This window comes from Scyliorhinus canicula, chromosome 4, assembly GCF_902713615.1.
Source record: "Scyliorhinus canicula chromosome 4, sScyCan1.1, whole genome shotgun sequence".
In the NCBI taxonomy this organism is placed as follows: domain Eukaryota; kingdom Metazoa; phylum Chordata; class Chondrichthyes; order Carcharhiniformes; family Scyliorhinidae; genus Scyliorhinus; species Scyliorhinus canicula.
In genome coordinates this window covers 227628456-227641427 of record NC_052149.1, presented here as the reverse complement: position 1 = coordinate 227641427, position 12972 = coordinate 227628456, and the positions used below count along the sequence as shown (strand labels likewise).

Genomic DNA, 12972 nt, shown 5'->3' with positions numbered 1-12972 from the left:
TGTCGCACTGTCAGAGGGTCAGTACTGAGTGCTGCACTGTCAGAGGGTCAGTACTGAGTGCTGCACTGTCAGAGGGTCAGCACTGAGGGAGCGCCGCACTGTCAGAGGGTCAGTACAGAGGGAGTGCTGCACTGTCAGAGGGGCAGTACTGAGGGAGTGCTGCACTGTCAGAGGGGCAGTACTGAGTGAGCGCTGCACTGTCAGAGGGGCAGTACTGAGGGAGTGCTGCACACTCAGAGAGTCAGCACTGAGGGAGTGCTGCACTGTCAGAGGGTCAGTACTGAGGGAGTGCTGCACTGTCAGAGGGTCAGTACTGAGGGAGTGCTGCACTGTCAGAGGGTCAGTACTGAGGGAGTGCCGCACTGTCAGAGGGTCAGTACTGAGGGAGTGCCGCACTGTCAGAGTATCAGTACTGAGAGAGTGCCGCGCTGTCAGAGGGTCAGTACTGAGGGAGGGCTGCACTGTCAGAGGGTCAGTTCTGAGGGAGCACTGCACTATTAGAATTGGAGATTCTGCTTCACAATGATAAACAGTCTCAGGTGAACATAAACAAGTAATGGGTGGCACAGTGGTTAGCACTGCTGCCTCACAGCTCCAGGGACGCAGGTTCAATTCCGGCTTCAGGTGACTGTAGGTGTGGAGTTTGCACTTTCTCCCCGTGTCTGCGTGGGTTTCCTCCGGGTGCTCCGGTTTCCTCCCATAACCCAAAGATGTGCAGGTTAGGTGGATTGGCCACGCTAAATTGCCCCTTAATTGGAAAAAAAAGAATTGGATACTCTACATATATTTTTTACATATTGCCCTGACATATGAAATTGCTGAAGTAATATTGCGTAATGAGGACCTAATCAAGGGTGAGCAACCATCCCGTATCTTATTGTCCGTTAGTCTGACTGTCCGGTGGCCTGTTAGCAACCCCTTTTGTCCCATATTTCTGGGGCAGCCTGTGGGAGGCAGCCTGGGAGTCTCAGTGGTTTGCAAGTCTATGGGTGCGATTCACGCCCCCCCCCCCGTTTGTGGTGGACGGGAAAGATGGCGGGAGCAGAGTATCCAACCGGAATCCCCAAGCCGCTTTAACGCCGGAGGGATTTACTGTTGCCATTGACCCCGCCAATGACGTAAAGGGGTTCCTACCATGAAACATCAGGAACCCGCATTACCATCCATTTAAATATAATTTACGGTCTTCCCAGCTTTATTATTCTTCCCCCCCCCCCCCCCACCAGCCCCCCTCCCTCACCAAACACTTATGGTTACCTGCCTCTCTGTACCCCAAATGCCACTCGCCCCACCCCACTCCTTAGTCGAAGATTTCCCACACTTTATTTCATTAAGGTTGGTCACCCGACCAATCATGATAATACATGGCTTAGAAAGGATGGACGCAAAGAAACTGTTTCCGTTAGGCGAGGAGTCGAGGACCCGTGGGCACAGCCTTAGAATTAGAGGGGGTAAATTCAAAACAGAAATGCGGAGACATTTCTTCAGCCAGAGAGTGGTGGGCCTGTGGAATTCATTGCCGCAGAGTGCAGTGGAGGCCGGGACGCTAAATGGCTTCAAGGCAGAGATAGATAAATCTTGATGTCGCGAGGAATTAAGGGCTATGGGGAGAATGCTGGGAGGTGGAGTTGAAATGCCCATCAGCCATGATTGAATGGCGGAGTGGACTCGATGGGCCGAATGGCCTTACTTCCACTCCTATGTCTTATGGTCTTATGGTCTTATGATCAGCTTTGTGTGAGACTCTGAGCCCACTGTTTTCCCAGCGGCGTATCCCTCCTAAAGAGCGGCATTTCCATGATGGAGAGAGGCGTCTACGACGTGTTCAGCTGGGAATACGGCAACGCTGGCGGCATTCCCGAGTCCGTGCTGCCTCACTTGAAACATTCCTGCGCGATTGCCTGCAGCAATTGAGATAAAAACGGAAGGAATACCCTAACCTCTCGCCTGTTCCACTGGCACTCGGTAAAATACCAGTCAATTATTTTGTGCTTGTGGGCTGAAATTATGTAGACATTACCCTCGCCATCATGTTGGGTAAGTTGGGATTCAACTTTCCGTCAAGAATCGTTTGGATGAGCGCATTTGTAAAATTTGACAGGAACAAGCACAGCCGGGTGGCGATATCGAAGAAGAATCCTTCATTTCCTATTGGAAAGTATTGCTTGACATTATGTAAGAGCTGTAACCTGGCACGCTTTTACTAATAGGGCGGGAAATAGATTCAACATCAAAATGAGCATTTTTACTGATTACCCACCCATGAGTAACCTATTAAACATGAAAATGGCTTGAGGAACTAAACTATACCTCTTCATATCTCCTCTCACCTGCTACTGAAATGCTCCTTCGTGCCTTCATTACCTCTAGATGTGCCTATTCCAACGCACCCCTCACTCATCACCCACATTTGGTACTCTGTAAATAAGATCCAATCCAAAACTGGACATTAACTCGCACCCAAGTCCCCATTCCCCGCTCAATCCCGTGTTCCCTGACCCACACTGGCTCCCAGTCAAGCAATTTCAATGTTTGTTTTCAAAACCCACCTTGGCCTTGCCCCCCTCTCCCGATCTCTGCAGCCTCACAATCCTCCGCTAATTGTGGCCTCTTGCGCACCTCCAGATTTGAATGGCTCTATTTTCTTTAATTAGTTTAGAATACTCAATTCATTTTTTCCCAATTAAGGGGCAATTTAGCGTGGTCCATCCACCTGCCTTGCATGTCTTTGGGTTGTGGGGGCGAAACCCACGCAATCACGGGGAGAATGTGCAAACTCCACACGGACAGTGACCCAGAGCCGGGATCGAACCTGGGACCTCGGCGCCGTGAGGCGGCAGGGCTAACCCACAGCGCCACCGTGCTGCCTGAATGGCTCCACCTTTGGTGGCTATGCCTCCAGTTACCTGGATCCCAAGCTCTGGAATTCCCCGCCCCACACCTCTCCATCTCTCCACCTCACGTTCCCCCTTTCGGACGCTCCTCAAAACTTACCTCTTTGACCGAGCTTCAGGTCACCTGACCTCCTCGTGCCTTGTATGACTTGGGGTCATCCGTACCTTCTTTTGAAATGTTCCTGTGGATTCCCCGGGATGTGCCATTAAAGGTGCCATGTAAATATAAGTTGTTGTTGTACTGGTCCCTGGGTGCTATCTTTTTAAAAAATCTTTTTATTGACATTTTCATATGTAAACCGTTCTGCACATTGTTGGTCACTGTACAATACAGAAAGGTTTGTTTTTTCCTTCTCTTAATTTTCCCCATTTACATTCTGCTGCCCTCTGGCTCGGCGTGTGGTCCTCCTCCCCCCCCCCCCCCCCCCCCCCCCCCCCCCCCCCCCCCCCCACCATTGTCACGGAGAAGGCTGTCCAGAACCCAGCTTTCTTAACAAGTAAAATATTTGTTTGACGTGTGAGAGAGCTTTGAAAATTCATCGCGTTGGTGCATGTGTGTAGCGAAAGAAATGCAGAACCTTCCGGAACCTGTGGGGGTGGCCAGATCCAGGCGGATTGGCCTTTGAAACCAGCCTAAAGGATTTGCAGACTACACGTGCATGAGTAGCACTGATTTAGTTCATTCTGTCCACCCGCCACTGATATAATTGGTATGAGGAGTCACGAGAGTCCCTTTCCATGTCTTCCTGAGCCTGGACGCAAGGTAGCACAGTGGTTAGCACAGTTGCTTCACAACTCCAGGGTCCCAAGTTCAATTCCGGCCTCGGGTGACTGTCTCTGTGGAGTCTGCACGTTCTCGTCCCCATGTGTGTGTGGGTTTCCTCCGAGTGCTCCGGTTTCCTCCCACATCAAAGACGTGCAGGTTAGGTGGATTGGCCATGCTAAATCTTGCCCCTAAGTGGAATTACGGGGGTAGAGTGGTGGGTTTGGATTGGGCCGAGGTAATGTGCTCCTTCAGAGGGTCGGTGCAGAATCGATGGGCCGAATGGCCTCCTTCTACACTGTTGGGATTCTATGATAATATATAGATAAATAATGTATAAAGGAAAGAAAAGCTTTATTGAAGGGAGGAAGCACTTTGTTCTTGTATACACAAACAATAAACCCCCCCAAACGGTCTGTTCCACGACAGTGACACATGTTACCATGCCCTCGGAACTTTAAAGTCCCAATTTACCAACCGGATGATCACTACAGTCAGTCACTCCGTTTCTGGCTCTTCCTCTTGTCTTGTGTGGTTGATGGTTCTGCCTGGTTGCAGCCCTGGGTCTCCGAGGCAACGTTCCTTCAAACTGAATTTTCAGCCTCATCCCAGTCTCTGGAAGCCCTGCGACGCAGTCCTTCCCAAGACAAGTCTCACCTCTGACCAGTTCTTCTCACAGGTCCCACAAGGTGAAGCAGACTTTGCAAAGCTCAGGTTACTTACACAGCCGCTGACGGTGCCTCCTCCTCTGCCATCGATCAGGCGTTACGTCCGTCGATCAAAATCCATCTTCCGATGCTTCAGGTGACCTCACCAGATCAGATTACTCAGCGACTTGGCCTGTAGCAAAGGGTCACCGAATACCACAGAACAGGACATCTGAAGATATATATTGTTTAAACTTATTTTAGTATTCTAGCTTGAGAAAGTAACAGACAAAATCGCAGCCTAAACAGCTACGCTGCTCAGTACAGACAACATCTTAAAAAAAAAGGTCACTACTGTATTACTAATTAATTAATTAAAGCACAGCGATCACGGAGTTAAGATCAATGTCTGTCAAGTCCGAAAATACAAAATGACTTTAAATATTAGAAATCAAAGCAGAGGGGCAGCACGTTGGCGCAGTGGGTTAGCCCTGCTGCCTCACGGCGCCGAGCTCCCAGGTTCGATTTGGGTCACTGTCCGTGTGAAGTTTGCACATTTCTCCCCGTGTTTGCGTGGGTTTTGCCCCCCGCAACCCAAAAGATGTGCAGGGTAGGTGGATTGGCCATGCTAAATTGCCCCTTAATTGGAAAAAATGAATTGGGTATTCTAAATTTTTTTTTTTTTAAAAGACATCGAAGCAGAGCAGAAATAAAATGCAAATTACAAAATAGCAAAAGTTAGTGGCTGCGGCCCTCAGGCGTACTCCCAGTGAAAACAGACACAGCCAGACACAGCCAGACACAGCCAGACACAGCCCTTTCTGTTGTAGCTGGGAACGGAAATTGAAGTTAACCCTCAAGGTGGGGTCAATGGAAATAAAGGGGAGGGAGAAGCAGAATCTGGAATTCCAGTTCCTGGTAATCATAGAATCATAACATTTACAGTGCAGAAGGAGGCCATTCGGCCCATCGAGTGTGCACCGGCCCTTGGAAAGAGCACCTCACTCAAGCACACACCTCCTCCACCCACCCCCTTAACCCAGTAATTAACCTTTTTGGACACTAAGGGCAATTTATCATGGCCAATCCACCTAACCTGCACGTCTTTGGACTGTGGGAGGAAACCGGAGCACCCGGAGGAAACCCACGCACACACGGGGAGGACGTGCAGACTCCTCACAGACAGTGACCCAAGCCGGGAATCGAACCTGGGACCCTGGAGCTGTGAAGCAACCGTGCTAACCACTGTGCGGCCGTGCTGCCCGTAAATCAGTATGGAGCGGATTTACTATATGTACCTGTGTAAACGTCGGGTTTCTGAGGCCAGATATTTGGACAAAAGGGCCAGGCCTTCGACTCGTACCCGAGTAATTATTGAGGAGTTGAAATCCATGCCAGTTGATGGGAACAGCCGACTGCGTTGGCTTGGTGGTTGCTGGCCATGGTTCTGAATTCGGAGCCTGTTTCTCACACAAATGAAATCAAAGTGCCGCCAGATGCTGGAATTCCGAAACAAAAACCAGAAAATTGCTGGAAAAACCCAGCACCTGTGGAGAGAGAAACAGAGGGCTAGATTCTTCCACCCCGCCCGCCGCAAGACCGGCCCGGGACGCAGACCACGTAAAGGTCCATTGACCTCGGGCGGGAATTTCTAGTCGCGGGATGGGCCTGGCCGGAGTTAACGTTCCGAGTCTAATAAGATTCTTCTTCTATTCCTGGCGGTTTAAAGGGAAAAAGAGGTTCAGTGAAAAAGACTCACTGGACTATTCTAGCCAACTATCCGTCCAGCGATCCAACACAAAGCAGGTGAAGCATGAAAAGGCTTTTGGGGCCAAAGGTCAGGGGTCGGCTTATTCACACAATGCCTGGAAAACTAAGAATTTTGTGGCCCAAGGTTGGGGGTAGCCTCTTATGAAATCGGCTATTACTTGGGTAAATATGGCAATCTCCTGCGAACAAGTAACTCACTGAGTTGGATGGTGATGGTGTCAGGGGTGAGAGTGTGAAATTGTAGGCAGGGCGGGGTGGGGGAGAAGGTAGACCCCTGAGGAGTGGAGACTCCAGGTTCCTCTTGTTGGATGAGGAGAGACTATTCCTCCTGCAAAACTATAAGCCTTCATGAAATGTAAAATAAAACCTGCATTGCCCGGCATCTCCTGCCTCGATACAAACTAACTGAGCAGTTTAGCAAGGATTCCGATAAGTAAGGTTCTGAAGCCAACGATACCATCATCCGCGGCTGTCCCACTTTAACTAGGTCCTTGTCTGCCCCAGGGTGCTTTTCCTATATCTGAATTCCAACAGTTAAAACGGGAAGGTTCCAGCGAGGGGCGCTAGTGGGAACTTGGTGCAGCAGACACCACCTCTGTCGCTGCAAATTTAATGGCCCCTTGGAGCCGGATTAAATTCCATCCTGGGCAGTCTTTTCCGTCTGCTGACCGGCTCAGTGGTCCGTGGCCAGTGCCTCTCCCAGTCAGGGAGGACTGTGTGTTTAATGCTCCGTCTCTTCACACAGGTGGACCTGCACGCAGAGCAGCAGCAGCCCGCAGTACAACATCGTGTGAACAGGTGCAGATCCGAGATGACCACATTCGCTTCATCTCCGAGCTCGCCCGTTACAGCAACAGTGAGGTGGGTGTCCCACGGAGCCTGCTTAACATCACAGAATTTCACAACACTCAAAGAGGCCATTCAGCCCATCATGCCTTTGAAAGAACTATTCAGTTAGTCCCATTCCTCCCTGTATTTCGCCCATAATCCAGCAAATTTCCAGCCTGGATTTCATGTCTTCCTTCTGTGCCATTATGGCGATGGAACCTTTCTCTTCAGGTTTTTTGTTTTTCACTATTCATTCATGGATGTGAGCATCGCTGGCTGGGCCAACGGTTGTTGCCCATCCCTAATTGCCCTTGAACTGAGTGCTTGCTCGGCCATTCCAGAGGGGCAGTTAAGAATCAAACACATTGATGTGGGTCTGGAGTCACGTGTAGGCCAGATCGGTTAAGACAGCAGATTTCCTTCCCTAAAGAACAGTAGTGAACTTGATGGGTCTTTACGACAGTTGAGGGTAGTTTTGAGGTCTCCATTATTGATGGATTTCGCTCATTGAATCAAAATTCCCCCAGTTGCTGTGGAATTTGAATCAATCTCCCCGGAGCAGAGCCTGAGTCTCTGGGTTACTGGTGCATTGACATGACTCCTCTGTCACTATCTAGTTTTATCAAAACCCTTCACGATTTAATCACTCTTCGCCTTCTGTGCTGCAGAGAAGAATAATCCTAGTCTCTCAGCAAGACCAATGTCCCTCATCACCCACGCCCTTTCTGGTCAAACCTGCCATCTTACCAAAAGCATGGCACCCACAATGTTCCAATATTCTAGCTCAGCTCTAACCAGTGTTTTTTTCAGCTTTTCATCCTCAAGGGTTCGAAGACGATGATATTTGGCACCTACTTGGCACTTTGCCCAAATCATCGTCCTCAGCCTGAGGTGTGAGGGAGTGCTGGATGCTCACCTCTGTCTTTCAAAGACTGGGGCCTCCCGCTCTGTGTACTTCACCGCGACACTGGGCTCACCGCGACACTGGGTTCACCGCGACACTGGGTTCACCGCGACACTGGGTTCACCGCGACACTGGGTTCACCGCGACACTGGGTTCACCGCGACACTGGGTTCACCGCGACACTGGGCTCACCGCGACACTGGGTTCACCGCGACACTGGGTTCACCGTGACACTGGGTTCACCGCGACACTGGGGTCACCGCGACACACTGGGCTCACCGCGACACTGGGCTCACCGCGACACTGGGTTCACCCGACACTGGGCTCATCGCGACACTGGGCTCACAGTGACACTGGGTTCACCGCAACACTGGGTTCACCGCGACACTGGGCTCACAGTGACACTGGGTTCACCGCGACACCTCACAGTGACACTGGGTTCACCGCAACACTGGGCTCACCGCGACACTGGGTTCACCGTGACACTGGGCTCACCGCGACACTGGGCTCACCGTGACAGTAGGTTCACCGTGACACTGGGTTCACCGTGACACTGGGCTCACCGCGACACTGGGTTCACCGCGACACTGGGTTCACCGCGACACTGGGTTCACCGTGACACTGGGCTCACCGTGACACTGGTTCGCCGCGACACTGGGCTCACATGACACTGGGTTCACCGCGAGACTGGGCTCACCGCGACACTGGGCTCACCGTGACACTGGGCTCACCGTGACACTGGGCTCACCGCGACACTGGTTCACCGCGACACTGGGTTCACTGCGACACTGGGCTCACCGTGACACTGGGTTCGCCGCGACACTGGTTCACAGTGACACTGGGCTCTCCGTGACACTGGGCTCACAGTGACACTGGGCTCACCATGACACTGGGTTCACCGCGACACTGGGTTCACCGCGACACTGGGCTCACCGTGACACTGGGTTCACCGCAACACTGGTTCACCGCGACACTGGGTTCACCGTGACACTGGGCTCACCGTGACACTGGTTCGCCGCGACACTGGGTTCACCGTGACACTGGGCTCACCGCGACACTGGGTTCACCGCGATACTGGGTTCACCGCGATACTGGCTCACCTCGACACTGGGCTCACCGTGACACGGGTTCACCGCGCACTGGGTTCACCGCGACACTGGGTTCACCGTGACACTGGGTTCACCGCGACACTGGGTTCACTGCGACACTGGTTCACCATGACACTGGGTTCACCGCGCACTGGGTTCACCGCGACACTGGGTTCACCGTGACACTGGGTTCACCGCGACACTGGGTTCACTGCGACACTGGTTCACCCATGACACTGGGCTCACCGCGACACTGGGCTCACCGCGGCACTGGGTTCACCGCGAGACTGGGTTCACCGCGACACTGGTTCACCATGACACTGGGTTCACCGCGACACTGGGTTCACACAGACACTGGGTTCACCGCGACACTGGGCTCACCGCGACACTGGGTTCACCGCGACACTGGGTTCACCATGACACTGGGTTCACCGCGACACTGGGTTCACCGCGACACTGGGTTCACCATGACACTGGGTTCACCGCAACACTGGCTCACCGCGACACTGGGCTCACAGTGACACTGGGTTCACCGCAACACTGGGTTCACCGCGACACTGGGTTCACTGCTACACTGGGTTCACCACGACACTGGGTTCACCGCGACACTGGTTCACCCGCAACACTGGGCTCACCGCGACACTGGGTTCGCCGCGACACTGGGCTCACCGTGACACTGGGCTCACCGAGACCTGGGCTCACCGCGACACTGGGTTCACCGCGACACTGGGCCACCGTGACACTGGGTTCACTGCGACACTGGGCTCACCGTGACACTGGGTTCACCGCGACACTGTTTCACCGCGACACTGGGTTCACTGCTACACTGGGTTCACCGCGACACTGGGCTCACCGTGACACTGGGCTCAACGCGACACTGGTTCACCGCGACACTGGGTTCACCGTGACACTGGGCTCAACGCACTGGTTCACCGTGACACTGGGCTCACCGTGACACTGGGTTCACCACGACACTGGGTTCACCGCAACACTGGCTCACCACGGCACTGGGTTCACCGCGAGACTGGGTTCACCGCGAGACTGGGTTCACCGCGAGACTGGGTTCACCGCGACACTGGGTTCACCGCGACACTGGGTTCACCGCGACACTGGTTCACTGCGACACTGGGCTCACAGTGACACTGGGCTCACCGCGACACTGGGTTCACCGCGACACTGGGCTCACAGTGACACTGGGTTCACCGCGACACTTGTTCACCGCGACACTGAGTTCACCGCGACACTGGGCTCACCGCGACACTGGGTTCACTGCTACACTGGGTTCACCGCCACTGGGCTCACCGTGACACTGGGCTCAACCGACACTGGGTTCACCGTGACACTGGGTTCACCGCGACACTGGGTTCACCGTGACACTGGGTTCACCGCGACACTGGGTTCACCGTGACACTGGGTTCACAGTGACACTGGGTTCACCGTGACACTGGGTTCACAGTGACACTGGGTTCACCGCGACACTGGGTTCACCGCGACCACTGGGTTCACCGTGACACTGGTTCACCGTGACACTGGGCTCACCGTGACACTGGGCTCACCGTGACACTGGGTTCACTGTGACACTGGGTTCACTGTGACACTGGGTTCACAGTGACACTGGGCTCACCGTGACACTGGTTCACCGTGACACTGGCTCACCGCGACACTGGGTTCACCGCGACACTGGGTTCACGGCGACACTGGGTTCACCGTGACACTGGGCTCACCGTGACACTGGGTTCACCGCGACACTGGGTTCACCGGACACTGGGTTCACCGCGACACTGGCTCACCGCGACACTGGGCTCACCGCGACACTGGTTTCACAGTGACACTGGGCTCAACGCGACACTGGGTTCACAGCGACACTGGGTTCACAGTGACACTGGGTTCACCGTGACACTGGGTTCACCGCGACACTGGGTTCACCCGACACTGGGTTCACCGCGACACTGGGTTCACCGTGACACTGGGCTCAACGCACCTGGGTTCACTGCGACACTGGGTTCACCGCGACACTGGGTTTCACCGCGACACTGGGTTCACTGCGACACATGGGTTCACTGTGACACTGGGCTCACCGCGACACTGGGTTCACCGTGACACTGGGTTCACCGCGACACTGGGTTCACGTGACACTGGGCTCACCGTGACACTGGGCTCACCGTGACACTGGGCTCACGGTGACACTGGGCTCACCGCGACACTGGGCTCACCGTCACCTGGCTCACCGCGACCTGGGTTCACCGTGACACTGGGTTCACCGTGACACTGGGCTCACCGTGACACTGGGCTCACCGCGACACTGGGTTCACCGCGCACTGGGTTCACCGCGATACTGGGCTCACCGCGATCTGGGCTCACAGTGACACTGGGTTCACCGCGATACAGGGCTCACAGTGACACTGGGTTCACTGTGACACTGGGTTCACCGTGACACTGGGTTCACCGCGATACTGGCTCACAGTGACACTGGGTTCACTGTGACACTGGGTTCACCGTGACACTGGGTTCACTGTGACACTGGGTTCACCGTGACACTGGTTCACCGTGACACTGGGCTCAACGCGACACTGGGTTCCACCGCGATACTGGGTTCACCGCGATACAGGGCTCACCGTGACACTGGGCTCACCGCGACACTGGGCTCACCGTGACACTGGGTTCACCGCGATACTGGGCTCACAGTGACACTGGGTTCACTGTGACACTGGTTCACCGTGACACTGGGTTCACCGCGTACTGGGTTCACCGTGACACTGGGTTCACCGTGACACTGGGTTCACCGTGACACTGGTTCACCGCGACACTGGGTTCACCGTCACACTGGGTTCACCGTGACACTGGGTTCACCGTGACACTGGGCTCACCTCGACACTGGGCTCACCGTGACACTGGGCTCACCCGACACTGGCTCACCGTGACACTGGGCTCACCGCGACACTGGGCTCACAGTGACACTGGGCTCACCGCGACACTGGGCTCACAGTGACACTGGGCTCACCGCGACACTGGGTTCACCACGACACTGGTTCACCGTGACACTGGGTTCACCGTGACACTGGCTCACCGTGACACTGGGTTCACCGCGATACTGGGCTCACCGCGACCCTGGGTTCACCGTGACACTGGGTTCGCCGCGACACGGGTTCACCGCGACACTGGGTTCACCGTCACACTGGGCTCACCTCGACACTGGGTTCACTGTGACACTGGGTTCACCGTGACCTGGGTTCACGGCGACACTGGGTTCACCGTGACACTGGGCTCACAGTGACACTGGGTTCACCCGCGACACTGGGTTCACCACGACACTGGTTCACCGCGACACTGGGTTCACCGCGACACTGGGTTCGCCGACACTGGGCTCACCGTGACACTGGTTCACCGCGACACTGGGTTCACCACGACACTGGGTTCACCACGACACTGGTTCACCGTGACACTGGGTTCACCGCGACACTGGGGTTCACCACGACACTGGGTTCACCGCGACACTGGGCTCACCGTGACACTGGGTTCACCGTCACACTGGGCTCACCGTGACACTGGGCTCACCGTGACACTGGGTTCACCGTGACACTGGGTTCACCGCGACACTGGGCTCACCGACACTGGTTCACCGCGACACTGGGCTCACCGTGACCTGGGTTTCACCGTGACACTGGCTCACCGTGACACTGGGCTCACTGTGACACTGGTTCACCGTGACACTGGCTCACAGTGACACGGGTTCACTGTGACACTGGTTCAACCGTGACACTGGGTTCACTGTGACACTGGTTCACCGTGACACTGGGTTCACCGTGACACTGGGCTCAACGCGACACGGGTTCACCGCATACTGGGTTTCACCGCGATACTGGTCTCACCGTGACCACTGGTGTCACCGTGACACTGGGTTCACCGTCACACTGGGCTCACCGTGACTGGGCCGTGACACTGGGTTCACCGTGACACTGGGTTCACCGCGACACTGGGTCACCGTCACACTGGGTTCACGTGTGGGCTCACCGCCACTGGCTCACACGTGACACGGGCTCACCGTGACACTGGGCTCACCGCGACTGGGCTCACAGTG

At 54.7% G+C, this 12972-nt stretch overlaps 1 protein-coding gene across 1 annotated transcript in view; it reads left to right on the top strand.

Annotated features, from left to right (window-relative positions):
* The window catches only part of cyfip2 (cytoplasmic FMR1 interacting protein 2), a 133504-nt gene that overhangs the window by 67215 nt on the left and 53317 nt on the right, over positions 1 to 12972 (top strand). The window contains 2 exon segments of the mRNA XM_038793554.1: positions 6820 to 6864; positions 6866 to 7053. Of these exon segments, the coding sequence (XP_038649482.1) occupies positions 6820 to 6864; positions 6866 to 7053 (233 nt within the window).